The sequence below is a fragment of the Anomaloglossus baeobatrachus genome, chromosome 8, assembly GCF_048569485.1.
Source record: "Anomaloglossus baeobatrachus isolate aAnoBae1 chromosome 8, aAnoBae1.hap1, whole genome shotgun sequence".
Taxonomy (NCBI): Eukaryota; Metazoa; Chordata; class Amphibia; order Anura; family Aromobatidae; genus Anomaloglossus; species Anomaloglossus baeobatrachus.
Window position 1 is genome coordinate 597,501 of NC_134360.1, and position 15,836 is coordinate 613,336.

The following is a 15,836-nucleotide window of genomic DNA, read 5'->3' on the forward strand; positions in this document are numbered from 1 at the left end:
CAGCCTGTTCACATGCCCCCCCCATCCAGCCTGTTCACATGCCCCCCCCATCCAGCCTGTTCACATGCCCCCCCATCCAGCCTGTTCACATGCCCCCCCATCCAGCCTGTTCACATGCCCCCCCATCCAGCCTGTTCACATGCCCCCCCATCCAGCCTGTTCACATGCCCCCCCATCCAGCCTGTTCACATGCCCCCCCATCCAGCCTGTTCACATGCCCCCCCATCCAGCCTGTTCACATGCCCCCCCATCCAGCCTGTTCACATGCCCACCCATCCAGCCTGTTCACATGCCCACCCATCCAGCCTGTTCACATGCCCCCCCCCCATCCAGCCTGTTCACATGCCCCCCCCCCATCCAGCCTGTTCACATGCCCCCCCCATCCAGCCTGTTCACATGCCCCCCCCATCCAGCCTGTTCACATGCCCCCCCCATCCAGCCTGTTCACATGCCCCCCCATCCAGCCTGTTCACATGCCCCCCCCCATCCAGCCTGTTCACATGCCCCCCCCATCCAGCCTGTTCACATGCCCCCCCATCCAGCCTGTTCACATGCCCCCCCATCCAACCTGTTCACATGCCCCCCCATCCAACCTGCTCATATACTCCCATCGTGCTCATATACCATCCTGGTATATGGCCTGTATCCTATAGCACAGAGAAAAAAATAAACGTTTATACTCACCTTTTCCTCACTCCCTCCAGCACCGATCATATCTTCCTCTCTGGCACGCTGATCTGTGTGTGTGGAGCCGTTCCCCTGCAGCACGCGATGTCTTCCTGTCTGTGCCGATCAGCTGACCAGCTCAGCACACATCAGCTGACCGGCACAGATCAGCTGACCGGCACAGACAGGAAGTCATCGCGTGCAGCAGGGGGGCGGCTCCACACACGGGGACGGGTGAGTGTACTGATTCACTGCACCCCGCGCTGGTAATGACGCGCGGGGAGCAGTGAATACAGCCGCACATGATCACTCCAGGCTGTAATTGCCAGGGGTGATCATGCGGCCGTTCTTTGCTATGCGCGCGTCCCCGCTCGTCCTCCTGCCCACCTGTCAGCGCCGGCTTCAGCGCTGAGAGATGGGCGGGAGGATGGGCGTGCATATGTAATGAGCGGGCCCACGTGGTCACGAGCAGGCGCTGCTGCTGCCTGCTCGTGCCCCCGATGACCCGCAGCACCCTCATTCCCAGCCGCAGCCCTATAGTCAGACCATAAGACGCACCCCCAACTTTCCCCCAACATTTGGGGGAAAAAAAGTGCGTCTTATGGTCCGAAAAATACGGTACTCCCATCCTGGAATATACCCCCATCCTGCTACATAATGCCATCCTGGTAAATACCCCCATCCTGGTAAATACCCCCATCCTGGTAAATACCTCCATCCTGGTATATACCTCCATCCTGGTATATACCCCCATCCTGCTATACGGCCTGAATCCTGTGGCAAACAAAAAAAAATAAACGTTTATACTCACCTTTCCTCACTCCAGCAGCGTCGCTCCTCCTCCTGTCTGTCAGCAGCAGTGCCGCTGACCTGTGTGGAGCCGTCCCCTGCAGCATCGCAATGTCCTCCTGTCTGCCTGCTCGCTGACCTGTGTGGAGCCAGTCACTTCCTTGCAGCATCGTGATGTCCTCCTGGAGAGCGGTGAGTACAGGGATGACGTCATCGCTGTGTGCACTGCCAGTCTCCACACATAGCAGCGGCCGCAGACAGGAGGATATCGCGATGCTGCAGGGAACGGTGAGTATACTATACTTGTTCACTGCTCCTCACACTGATGATGATACGCGGGGAGCAGTGAATACAGCCGCACATGATCACTCTGAGCTGTAGTTGCCAGGGGTGATCACGCGGCCTGGCTGTTAATTATGCGCGCAACCACCCCCCCGCCCATCATCCCGCCCACCTGTCAGCGTCGGCTTCAGCGCTGAGAAGATGATGGGCGTGCATATGTAATGAGCGGGCCCACGTGGTCATGGTAGGCGCTGCTTTAGCCTGCTCGTGCTGCCGATGACCCGCTCCACCGCAGCACCCTCATTCCCCGCAGCCCTACATTCTGACTAGAAGATGCACCCCCCCCCCCACTTTTCCCCAACATTTGGGGAGGGAGAGGGGGGGGAGGGAGTGCGTCTTATAGTCCGAAAAAAATACTGTGGAATGCAAACAAGGATTACAAAACCGACCGACTGGATTAATTCTGCATTCCAGGGACCGAATATGGACGCTCTTGATTTGTAGTAGTAAATCCTGCTGATGGGTTCTCGTTCAAATACAAAGTTGTGCATAATTTTCTGTCCTGTTCTGAAGAATCTGCTTTTTCGATACATCATGTGTAGACGGCGTCCTGATGAATGTGACATTGTGAAAAGAAAGCAACCTGGCCGAAGCTGTGTGATGCCTGGGCTGTGTTCTGCGGGGTTAGCTTGGGTTATGCCAGTCATGTACCACTTCTCTAGACATTGTGCAGACTGAGTACACCTCTATAGGGCAGCAGTATCCTAAATGGTGCGGCCTCTGTCAGATAATGCGCCATCTATATAGGTTTAGTTTCCTTTTGGCATCCTGCCTCTTTTTATTTTTTAAATCAAACCGAAGGTAAACTTAATGAACTTTTATTATCATTGTCACTTGTTGACCCTTTTAAAACCGATGAAGCCAATGTGAATATTTCCACTCAATTCTTTAGTCCGTGCACTTTCCCACTTTAAGAACCAATAGAAAGCTCTGTTCACACTAGAAAAAAGGATTTTTCTAAAGCAATTTCTTGAGTCTGAAAGTGCGTTAAAAAAACACACTGACAAACGCATGCGTTTTTACCGTGTTTTTGATGTGTTTTTTGATGCAGGTTGGTCCCTGCGTTTTTTTTACAATTATCTATGGCAAAAAACGCAGGTACCTGCAGAAAAGAAGTGACTGCTCATTCTTCTCAAGAAATTCTGCAGAAAGAATGTTCTTGAGAAAAAAACACTGTGTGCGCACATATATTTTTTTTCCCATAGGTTTTGCTGGGGAATGTCTGCAGAAAGGTACAACCATTTTCTTAAGAAATTTCTGCAGCAAAAATGCAAAAAAAGCGCAGGTAAAAACGCAGTGTGCGCACAGGGCCGTGTGAATGTACTCTTGTCTGAAGTTGTGTTTTAGTGGTAAATGGATACATCTGCTCAGAACCTCTGTGTTGTAAACTAATATTGTGCCTTTTTGTGACAGATGCCGGTTTATGTAATGGGATTGTCTAGCAGTCAGACCCCATTCTCGTTTGGTAATGCTGTTCCAGGTCTTACGTTCCACTGGTCTGTGGTAAAACGGGATATCATAGAGATGAAGAGCAGGCATGATGAGGTAAGGGCTGCTTTGTTGGAAACGTACAGGATTTAACCCTTTAACGACGAGCGCCATACATGTACAGCGCTTGCTGACAGTCGGTGTTTGCAGCAGGGTCAGAAGCTGAGCCCACCCCTTCCCCAACACATGGTTACATAGTTACATAGGTTGAAAAAAAGCCCCCAGTCCATCTAGTTCACCCTTCCTCCACTAATGATATATTTTGTCACTATATCATTTATAACCGACAATGTTGTACTGAGGAAATCATCCGCCCTAATATAAAAGCTGTTATAGTGTCGGCCATTACTACCTCCTGTGGTCGGCATTCCACAGTCTGACTGCTCTAACTGTAAAGAAGCCTTTTCTAATTAGCTGCCGGAATCCTCTTTCTCCCCCTGTAGTGAGTGCCCCCTGATCCTTAGTGTTGTCTTTGGAAGGAATAAGTCCTGTGCCGTCCTTTGTATTGACCACACATGTATTTATACATAATTGAGGTCTCCTCTGAGACGTCTTTTCCACCTCTCATCATACGGGCGGCCTCCATTCCTTGCAATAATCTAGTTTAACTGACCTTAATTTATTAATATCCTCTTTAAAATGTGGAGCCCAAAATTGAATCCCATATTCTAGATGTGGCCTTACCAGTGATTTATGGAGGGGTAACTATACATTGGGATCATGGTATGGATGTGTTAGTCAGCCGTTATCTGCCTATAAAAGCTCGCCCATTGCTGCTAAACTAATAAATGCCATTTTCAATCTGTGACCGCAGCATTTACAGCACACGGCATGAGGCCACCACTCCCATCACGACGACATGACTTCACAGGGCCAATACGTGTCCGTGTGTACCATGACGTGTTCTTATAAAGACCAACCTGTGACTAGCGTTCATAGAGTTAAAGAATTAAATCTAGGTGTAAAAAAGGAGTACAAAAAGAAGTAAAAAAACAGATATATGTAACACAAATTGTCCTCAATAAAAATAGAGATTAAAAAAAATGGCATCGCTGGGTCCATAAATCGTATCTATCAAAATTTAGATAACTCAATGGTAAAAAATCATAAAGGGAAAACAAATCTAAATGATAGAATTGTGGTTTCTTTGTCGCTCCATTGGGAGAGCCAGACAATTGGGTGTATAGCTTCCGCCTCCGGAGGCCACACAAAGTATTACACTTTAAAAAGTGTAACCCCTCCCCTCTGCCTATACACCCTCCCGTGGACCACGGGCTCCTCAGTTTTATGCTTTGTGTGGAAGGAGGCACACATCCACTCATGCATTCTCATAACTTAGTTGTCGGTTGGAAGAAAAGAGGACCCCCACGGGGTCCCCGGCATGCTCCCTTCTCACCCCACTATGTCGGTGGTGTTGTTAAGGTTGAGGTACCCATTGCGGGTACAAAGGCCGGAGCCAACATGCCGTCTCCTTCACCATCCCTTATGCGGCTCTGGGAGAAGTGGGATCCTGAGCGGTCATCCATTTGCTGGGACCGTGCTCCATCCGCAGCCCCTGGTGGAACCTGCCGGACCGGAGCCTCTTCAACCCCAGGGACCGGGCCCTGCTACTTAAAGGTACTCTGTGTCCCCATTGGGGACTGTACAGGGAGCGCACCTTCTTCCCGGAAGCCGCGGTAGTTGTAAAACTGAGGAGGCAGGTGGACTTCCGCGCCGACCGGGCCTGCTGGTCGGGCGCGGCCTCAAATTTAGTCCCCGGCTTCACCGCGGCCTAGTCGCGAAAATCCCGCCACCGGGCCTGCCTGTCAGAGGTAAGGGCGGGATTACTGACATGACGTCGGATGTGAGGGCTGGAACATCCTGCATGTCTTCCTCCCCCCTCACTGACCACTGTGGGGAACCCAGACTCCCGCTCTTTGCTGGCGCCGCCCTCGGCCCCACTCGTCCCCTGAGAGCTCCGGCGGCCATTTTCTGGCATTCTGCCGGTGGGTGCTTCTCAGGGGAGCTCAGGGTGAACACAGCACCCGGTGCTGATCCCCCTAGGGTGCCGGATACACATGTATATATTATATATGTTTCTGTTCAGACAGACTGTATACCCTTTTTTCACATCTACCTTCAGTGGTCACTCTCCTAGGAGACAACAGCATGTCGTCCCAAGGAGGAAAGCTACTAAGGCACAGGTTTTTCTCGCGGTCTGTACCTCTTGTGGGGCTATGTTACCTGCGGGATCCACCTACCCTCACTGTGAGCAATGCTCGACTCCTGCCTCACTTGCTCAGCCGGAGCCTCGGGCACTGGTGGGCCCCTCGGCTCATGTAGACCCCCCTGCTCCCCCTGGGCAGGCTGCAGGGACAGAGTCACCAGTGTTGGCCCTCAGTCATTTTCATATGAACAAATGGTCTTCTAAGCTCCTTGAGGCATTGCAGTCCAGACCGGACCTTTCACAGGCCCTGGCCCTGTTAGCTTGTCTCATCCAGGCCCCGCTTGGTTAGCACCGCAGCGCGCTCCCAGGTTGAGCCCTAGGTCTCAGGCGGAGGACTCCTGCCCGGACCGCAGTCCAAGACCGGCTAAGCGGTCTCGCTGGGACTCTTCCCCGACTTCCTCACGCTGCTAGGGATCCCAGCTTGAGGACTCTCAGGAAGACGAGGCGGACGGAGGAGCTCAGGGCTCTGGCCCTGACTTCACCCTTAACCTTGATACTCCTGAGGGGGACGCTTTAGTAAATGATCTTATCTCGTCCATCAACCAGGTGCTGGATCGCTCTCCTCCGCCTCCTCCTGTAGAGGAGTCTGCTTCTCAGCAGGAGAAACACCAGTTTCGGTTCCCCAAACGTACACACAATACGTTTTTTGATCACTTTAAATTCAGGGATGCTGTCCAGAAACCCGGAGCGGTCCCGGACAAGCGCTGGGTTAAACGTCACACTGACACGCGTTACCCCTTTCCATCTGAAGTCGTTAAGGGTTGGGCTCATTCTCCCAAGATGGATCCTCCAGTCTCCAAATTGGCTGCTAGGTCCATTGTGTCTGTTACAAATGGCTCATCCCTGAAGGATGCCACTGACAGACAGAGCTCTTGGTGAAGTCCATCTATGAGGCCACGGGCGCGTCTTTCGCCCCGGCCTTTGCAGCCGTGTGGGCTCTCCAAGCAATCTCGGCTTGTCTGAAGGAGTTTAATGCTGTCACATGGAATTTTGCTCCGCATGTTCCGTCTTTGACTCTCGGGCATCAGCCTTTTTCGTCCTTCGCCATGAACGCCGTCCTGGACTCCACTAACCGCACGGCTGTAGCATATGCTAACTCCGTGGTAGTTCGCAGGGCCATGTGGCTGCGCGAAGGGAACCAGACTCTGCTTCAAAAAAGGTTCTTAACTGGTTTGCCCTTTTCTGGCGACCGTTTATTTGGCGAACGATTGGATGATGTTATTAAGGTATCCAAGGTAAAGGACTCCTCCTTACCCCAGTCCAAACCTAAGAGACCTCAGCAAAGGAAAATCCAATCAAGGTTTCGGTCCTTTCGTCCCTCCGCCAAGCCACATTCTTCTTCGTCCAACAGGCCGGAGAAAGGCCAGAGGAACTCATATGCGTGGTGGCCCACGTCACGACCCCAAAAGGCCGCAGGGGGCACTGCCTCCAAAACTGCCTCCTCATGACTCTTGGCCTCCCCTAGCCGCATCCTCGGTCGGTGGCAGGCTCTCCGGCTTTGGCGGCGCCTGGTGGCCACAAGTTCAAGACCGATGGGTGAGAGACATTCTGTCTCATGGTTACAGGATAGAGTTCAGTTCTCGTCCTGCGGCTCGTTTCTTCAGAACCTCTGGGCCCCTTCTCGGGTGGCGTGTCAACAAAGCCTTGCCGTCACTCTGGCGACTCTCCAGGGACAAACAGCCTTCTCTGCAGGCGGGGGTGCAATCACTTCTTCGGAGTCAGTCACACCCCTTAAGGCGCCTCATGCACTTCCTGGGGAAGATGGTTGCAGCTATGGAGGCAGTGCCGTTCGCGAACCAAGGCGGCACTCGCAGTCGTCAAGCCTTCCAGGAAGTCCGGCGGATTCTGCAGTGGGTGGAAACCACAGGCTCCACCATCTCCGCAGTTCACATCCCGGGCGTAGAAAACTGGGAAGCAGATTTTTTTCAGTCGTCAGCGCATGGACGCGGGGGAATGGTCTCTGCACCCAGAAGTGCTTCGAGACATCCATCACCGCTGGGGAAAGCAGGACGTCGATCTCTCAAGGTTCCGGCCTTCATGGCACGGTCTCAGGATCACAGACCTCTGGCAGCGGACGCTTTAGTCCAGGATTGGTCGCAGTTTCGACTGCCTTATGTGTTTTCCCCCTCTGGCGACGCTGCCCAGGGTACTACGCAGGATCAGGTCCGACTGCCGTCGTGCCATTCTCGTCGCTCCAGACTGGCCGAGACGGTCGTGGTATCCGGATCTGTGGCATCTCACGGTGGGTCAACCGTGGGCACTTCCAGACCGCCCAGACTTGCTGTCACAAGGCCGTTTTTTCCATCTGAATTCTGTGGCCCTCAACTTGACTAGGTGGCCATTGGTCCCTGACTCCTAGAGTCTTCAGGGTTATCTCAGGATGTCATTGCCACCATGAGACAAGCCAGGAAGCCAACGTCCGCCAAGATCTATTACAGGTCTTGGCAAGTCTTTCTATCCTGGTGCGCTGATAACGGCTTCCTCCATGGCCGTTTGCCTTACCCACTTTCCTTGCATTCCTACAATTTGTAATGGACAAGGGTTTGTCCCTCGGCTCTCTCTCTAGGGCCAAGTATCCACGCTCTCCGTGTTTTTCTTTCAAAAGCGTCTAGCCAGGCTTCCGCAGGTCCGCACGTTCCTGCAGGGGGTCTGCCACATGGTCCCACCTTACAAACGTCCGTTGGAACCCTGGGATCTTAGCAGAGTCTTGACGGCTCTTCAAAAGCCGCCTTTTGAGCTGCTGCGGGAGGTCACTCTCTCCCGTCTCTCGCAGAAGGTGGCCTTCCTGGTGGCAGTCACATCACTTCAGAGAGTGTCTGAGCTTGCAGCGCTGTCATGCAAGGCTCCCTTCCTGGTTTTCCACCAGGATAAGGTGGTTCTTCGTCCTGTCCCGGAATTTCTCTCTAAGGTGGTATCTCCTTTTCATCTAAATCAGGATATCTCCTTGCCTTCCTGCTGCCCTAATCCATTTCACCAGTGTGAAAAGGTTTTGCACTCTTTGGATCTAGTGAGAGCACTCCGGTTCTACGTGTCTCGCACGGCGCCCCTGCGCCGTTCAGATGCGCTTTTTGTCCTTGTCGCTGGCCAGCGTATGGACTCTCAGGCCTCCAAGTCAACCTTGGCTCGGTGGATCAAGGAACCGATTCTCGAGGCCTACCGTTCTTCTGGGCTTCCGCTCCCTTCAGGGCTGAAAGGCCATTCTACCAGAGCTGTAGGTTCGTCCTGGGCATTGCGGCACCGGGCAACGGTTCAGCAGGTGTGTCAGGCAGCTACGTGGTCTAGTCTGCACACTTTCACGAAGCACTTTCAAGTGCATACCTATGCTTCGGCAGACGCCAGTCTAGGTAGGCGAGTCCTTCAGACGGCGGTTGTCCACCTGTAAGAAGGGGCAGTTTTCGGCTCTTTTTATTGAGGTATTCTTTTACCCACCCAGGGACTGCTCTTGGACGTCCCAATTGTCTGGGTCTCCCAATGGAGCGACAAAGAAGGGAATTTTGTTTACTTACCGTAAATTCCTTTTCTTCTAGCTCCTATTGGGAGACCCAGCACCCACCCCTGTGCCCTCTGGGCTGGTTGTTCTTTTGGGTTATGGTCTTCAGTTCTCCGAACATCCTTCGGATTGAATTTACCCTAGACCAATTTATAAGTTTTCTCCTTCCTGCTTTTGCACCAAAACTGAGGAGCCCGTGATGCACGGGAGGGTGTATAGGCAGAGGGGAGGGGTTACACTTTTTAAAGTGTAATACTTTGTGTGGCCTCCGGAGGCAGAAGCTATACACCAAATTGTCTGGGTCTCCCAATAGGAGCTAGAAGAAAAGGAATTTACGGTAAGTAAACAAAATTCCCTTTTTTTCATTCCTTGCAACTCCGCAACAGAATGAATTCCTGAATTGGTATCAATAGAAATTTCAGCTCCGGTCACATAAAAAAATCCCTCACACAGATTCATGGATCAAAAAATAGAGGTTACAGGTCTCGAGAAATGGCAGCATAAGCGTTTTCTTGTTCTTTCTCCAATGAATGTCTGAATTTTTTTTCATCATTTAAATAAAATCTTGTTGTTTGTAAGTGCAGTGACCTGGAGACTCGTACTGGGGGGTTATTTGTACCTCACAAGGAATGCCGTGAAGGCAGAACTGCATTAGGGGTTTTCTTTGTCTTATCACAGCGCTTGGAATTTTTGTCCCCCTTTCCAAAACAATACATGGAAAAATGGATGGTGTCATTCAGAAGTACAACTCATCCTGCAAAAGTTATCACGTACTTACCCACATGCAAATCAATACTCTACATGGCATATAACTGAAAGCGAATATATTAACCAAAAATAACTTTTGTTAGTTTTTTTTGCCTAGTGGCAGCAGCATACATCAATGGTTTCTTTGTGTCCCCCAATGGAGCAAAAAGGAAACAAAAAAAATTGCCAAGTCTTTAAGGGTGTGAACAGTCTGAATATTTCTATTCCAAAAATGAACAACTGGTATGAAATCTGATTGAGTTATATTTAGTGATGGGCGATTTCCCCGATGTTTGGGATCAGGAGCCTCGCCCAAACATTTTGTAAAGTTCGGGGTCTGAGATAACGCAAACTTACATCCGAACACCGAACTTGGACTTTACAGTTATGTGATGGGGCGGAGGGGGGCTGTAAAATAAAGAATATAGTTAATAATAAACATTATCATTACACTTACCGGTCCCACGACGCGTCCTGCAGACTGTCTCCCTGTCGTTTCTGCTTCCGGGTCTTATCATTGCTGTGCCCCCAGGTAACCACCACTGACTTAGAGCCTTCCATGACGTCCCAGCCATGTGACCAGTCTGCTGTGAATGTTGTATTACCTCGTGGGTTACAGACTGGTCACATGGCTATGACATCATGGAAGGTCCTGTAGTCAGTGGTGGTTACCTGGGGACACAGCTGACCGGCCTCAGCTATTTACTCTGGTGAAGTCTCTCTGACTGCTCTCAGCGGAGTCTGTGTGAGCAGACATGTGTTTGTCTCCTCGCACAGATGTAGCAGAGCTGACGATGCTCGCCCGCCTTTGGACTCCTTCGGAGGGTTATTTTTGAGTAATAAAGATGGAGTCCTAAATGGCTTGTTTTATTTCTAATAAATTCAAGCATCTAGAATATATGGGCAGATTCCAGGTTACTCCAGCAGACCATAATAGACGCCTATTCTGCGTGACAACGTCTGTGATTGGCTGTTGGGTCCCTTACACATATAGTAGTATAAAAATAAATGACTTAAAAAAAATGATGTAGCGCTCTTCGGTACTTTTGATTCTCAGCGTAGATAAAGCGGACGGCTATGGGCTGCCACCCCATCTGCCTGGCTTTACCTTGGCTGGCAATCAAAATACAGGAAACCCAATTTTTTTTTTTTTTTTTATTCAAAAAAAAAAATTTAAAAAAAAAAAATTTGGGAGCTCCCGCCGTATTCTGATCGCCATTCAGGTAAAACCAGGCAGCGGGGGGGGCCGGGATTCTCAGCGTGGTAAGGCCCAAGCGTTCTTGGCGCCCCACGCTAAAAACCGCAGCCTCCCCTTGAAATGGTGCATTTTTACTTAGTTGCTCTTACCCGGCTTTTCCAGCACCCTGATGGTGGTAGAACGCTGGTTAATAAAGGGCTAATACCAGCTTTGTATTCTCAGCTGGTACTAAACCCGAAATTCATGGTGTCAGGCCAAATTAGACATGGCCACCATGAATTTCTAGTAAACAGTAAAAAAAAAATAAACCACAACACATAGATTTTTTTTTTTTATTAGAAATAAAACAAAAAAAAATTTACAGACTCCATCTTTATTACACAAAAAACCCTTCGTCCGACGTAGTTCACAGGTAGAGCAATGTCAGCTCTGCTTCATCACTCTGTACAGACAAACATCTCTACAGAGCAAGAAACAGGGAGAGCCATGTCAGCTTTGCTTCATCCCTCAATACAGACAAGTGTCTATACAGAGCAAGAAGCAGAGAGCAATGTCAACTCTGCTTCATCACTCTGTACAGATAAGCATCTATACAGAGCGAGAAGCAGGGAGAGCCATGTCACTCTGCTTCATCGCTCTGTATAGAGCGAGAAGCTGGCTGACACTGAGTGTATGATTCCACTTGCGTATGACTCGTGCAAGTCTCGCATTGCATCACCCCGCACGGCCTTATACTCTCCAGACAGGAGCACCTCAGCTGCATGGATATACATGCAGCCAACCCGCTCCTGTCAGGAGAGTGTGCACCGTGCCGGGTGATACCGATGCAAGACTCGCACAGTGATAGTCAGAGTTCGATAGAGTCCATGAGCCATGGACTCGGGTGAACCCTGACGTCACCGTGAACATGGCCGAAGACTGCCGAGTGACAGCAGAGCAGTGAATACCCTCGGAAGTTAATGATCGGACCCGGAACCAGAAGCGGTCGGGCGATAGCGGGTCTGCAGGACTTGTCGTGGGAGCGGTAAGTATAATCATAATGTTTTTTAATAATGTGCTTGTTTTTACAGCCCCTGGACCCGAACTGTAACACAAGCTTCCCAGGAAAGCTCATGTTCGGGATTGTGTGCACAAACACTGTGTTCAGTACGGACCCCGAACTTTACAGTTCGAGTTCGCCCATCACTAGTTATATACAGTTAGGTCCAGAAATATTTGGACAATGACCCAAATATTGGCATTTTAGCCATTAACAAAAACATATTCAAGATACAGTTATATAATAAACATGGGCATAAAGTGCAGACTTTCGGCTTTAATTTGAGGCTATTAAAATTTTATTTGGCTTAAGGGTTTAGCAATTACAGGTCTTTAATATGTACAGTAGCTGCCTCTTTATCAAGAGACCAAAGGTAATTGGACAATTGTCTCAAAAGTTCTTTCATGGGCTGTATGGGCAAGTCCTTCTTTCTTTGTCGCTCCATTGGGAGACCCAGACAATTGGGTGTATAGGCTATGCCTCCGGAGGCCGCACAAAGTATTACACTTAAGTGTTAAGCCCCTCCCCTTCTGCCTATACACCCCCTGTGCTCCCACGGGCTCCTCAGTTTTTTGCTTTGTGCGAAGGAGGTCAGACACGCACGCACAGCTCCACAGATTGGTCAGCAGCAGCTGCTGACCATGTCGGATGGAAGAAAAGTGGGCCCATATAGAGCCCCCAGCATGCTCCCTTCTCACCCCACTCTTGTCGGTGGTGTTGTAAGGTTGAGGTATCCATTGCGGGTACGGAGGCTGGAGCCCACATGCTGTTTTCCTTCCCCATCCCCCTCAGGGCTCTGGGTGAAGTGGGATCCTATCGGTCTCCAGGCACTGAGACCGTGCTTCATCCACAACTCCTGTGGAGCCTGCTGGATAGGAGCCGGGTATCGTTCAGGGACATGGCCCTGCTACTTGGAGGTACTCTGTATCCCTGTGGGGACAGCGCACAGCAACACTCCAGCTTTGCTGGGTGTGCTAGTGCACCGGGGACCACGGCGCTGACCGGGTTAATATGTGCCATTACACACTCGGCGTTGCTGAGTGTGTTTATGTATAGGGACTGCCGCACTGACCGCCGCGGCCATGGAAACACTGCGGCGCGGCTGGGACTTGTAGTGCGCCGGGGACTTTCACGCCGGCCGCGCTTTTACGGCGGCCGCGTTTATTACTAGAGTCCCCGGCTTTTTGCGGCCTAGTTTCCTTTCCTCCCGCCCACAGCCCTGACAGGCAGGGGAAGGGCGGGACGCTGCACAGAACGAGCAGCACTGAGGGCTGGAGCATGCTTTGCATACTCCACCCCTCTCACTGTGCACAGTGCGGGCACCAGTTCCCGCTCTTTCTGGGTCACGCCCACGGCTCCCTCCTCTCCTCAGGACGCCGGCAGCCATTCCTGTCAGCTCCTCGGACGCTGCAGAGGGGGACAAAGTCTGGGAGACCCAGGCAGGGACTCTGGTGGCCTCACAACCGCTTTAGGCGGGTGGTAAGCAGCACCTGTGGTGCTAGCCCCATTGTGCAGTAGTGTAACATTATATGTTTATAGTATATATGTTTTACACTGTATGGTGCACAGTTGATTTCTGGCTATATACCCTATTGTGTTACTCAGGGAAGATAATAGCATGGCGCCCACGAAAGGCAGGGGTGCCAAAACACAGGCTTATTATGTTGCCTGCGCCGCATGTACGACCCCGCTACCGGCAGGTTCCACTGACCCTCATTGTGTGCACTGTTCGGCCCCTGTGGCACTTACTCAGCCGGAGCCTTTGCTAAGAGGGGCCCAGGGGGAGCCACCTGCTAACACTGTTCAGGTGACGGGGACGGAGTTTGCAAAACTCTCTGAGACTATGGCTAAGATACTAGAAGCCTTGCAGTCCAGGCCGGTATCTCAGCACAGGGACTCTGTTGAATCTTTGTTCCCTGGCCCACCTCAGCTGGACCAACAATGTCCTCCCGGGGTATCTCATGGATCCCAGGCTGAGGGTTCTGACACAGACCCCAGCCCCAGACCGACTAAGCGAGCTCGCTTAGATTTTCCCTCGACATCATCATATTGTGCAGGGTCTCAGAGGGGGGAATCTCTGGTTGATGATGCGGAGACAGCTGATCAGGATTCTGATCCTGAGGCCGCTCTCAATCTTGATACTCCGGACGGGGACGCCATAGTGAACGACCTTATTGCGTCCATCAATCGTATGTTGGATATTTCTCCCTCAGCTCCTCCGGTGGAGGAGTCAGCTTCTCAGCAGGAGAAATTCCGTTTCAGGTTTCCCAAGCGTACACAGAGTATGTTTCTGGACCACTCTGATTTCAGAGAGGCAGTCCAGAATCACCATGCTTGTCCAGATAAGCGTTTTTCTAAGCGCCTTAAGGATACACGTTATCCTTTTCCCCCTGACGTGGTCAAAAGTTGGGCTCAGTGTCCCAAAGTGGATCCTCCAATCTCCAGACTGGCAGCTAGATCCATACTTGCAGTGGAAGATGGGGCTTCACTCAAAGATGCCACTGACAGGCAGATGGAACTCTGGTTGAAATCCATCTATGAAGCTATCGGCGCTTCTTTTGCCCCAGCGTTCGCAGCCGTATGGGCGCTACAAGCTATCTCAGCAGGTCAAGCGCAAATTGACGCAGCCACACGCACGTCCGCGCCACAGGTGGCGTCCATAACCACTCAGACGTCGGCATTTGCGTCTTACGCTATTAATGCTGTCCTGGACTCTGCGAGCCGTACGGCGGTTGCAGCCGCCAATTCGGTGGTACTCCGCAGGGCCTTGTGGCTACGGGAATGGAAGGCAGATTCTGTTTCCAAAAAGCGCTTAACCAGTTTGCCAATTTCTGGCGACCGATTGTTTGGCGAGCGTTTGGATGAAATCATCAAACAATCCAAGGGAAAGGATACATCCTTACCCCAGCCCAAACCGAACATACCCCAACAGAGGAAGGGGCAGTCGAGGTTTCGGTCCTTTCGGGGCGCGGGCAGGTCCCAATTCTCCTCGTCCAAAAGGCCTCAGAAAGATCAAAGGAACTCTGACGCATGGCGGTCTAAGTCACGTCCTAAAAAGGCCACCGGAGGTGCCGCTACCAAAGCGGCTTCCTCATGACTTTCGGCCTCCTCACTCCGCATCTTCGGTCGGTGGCAGGCTCTCCCGCTTTTGCGACGCCTGGCTGCCACGGGTAAAAGACCGTTGGGTGAGAGACATTCTGTCTCACGGTTACAAGATAGAGTTCACCTCTCGTCCCCCGACTCGATTCTTCAGGTCATCCCCGCCTCCCGAGCGAGCCGAGGCTCTTCTGCAGGCGCTGGGCACTCTGAAGGCAGAAGGAGTGGTGGTCCCTGTTCCTCTTCAGCAACAGGGCCACGGTTTTTACTCCAACTTGTTTGTGGTCCCAAAGAAGGACAGGTCTTTCCGTCCTGTCCTGGACCTGAAACTTCTCAACAAACACGTAACGACCAGGCGGTTCCGGATGGAATCCCTCCGCTCCGTCATCGCCTCAATGTCCCAAGGAGATTTCCTTGCATCGATCGATATCAAAGATGCTTATCTCCACGTACCGATTGCTCCAGAGCACCAGCGCTTCTTGCGCTTCGCCATAGAAAACGAACACCTGCAGTTCGTGGCACTGCCGTTCGGCCTGGCAACAGCCCCACGGGTTTTCACCAAGGTTATGGCTACTGTAGTAGCGGTCCTCCACTCTCAGGGTCACTCGGTGATCCCTTACTTGGACGATCTCCTGATCAAGGCACCCTCTCAAGAGGCATGCCAACACAGCCTCGACGCTACCCTGGAGACTCTCCAGAGTTTCGGGTGGATCATCAATTTTCCAAAGTCAAATCTGACACCGGCCCAATCGCTCACATACCTTGGCATGGAGTT

At 51.5% G+C, this 15,836-nt stretch overlaps 1 protein-coding gene across 1 annotated transcript in view; it reads left to right on the forward strand.

The window, feature by feature from the left end:
- NUP210 (nucleoporin 210) overlaps positions 1–15,836 on the forward strand; it is a 315,482-nt gene that overhangs the window by 185,712 nt on the left and 113,934 nt on the right. Inside the window, exon 27 of the mRNA XM_075321239.1 lies at positions 3,211–3,342. Within this exon, the coding sequence (XP_075177354.1) occupies positions 3,211–3,342 (132 nt within the window). The remainder of the gene's footprint in view (positions 1–3,210; positions 3,343–15,836) is intronic.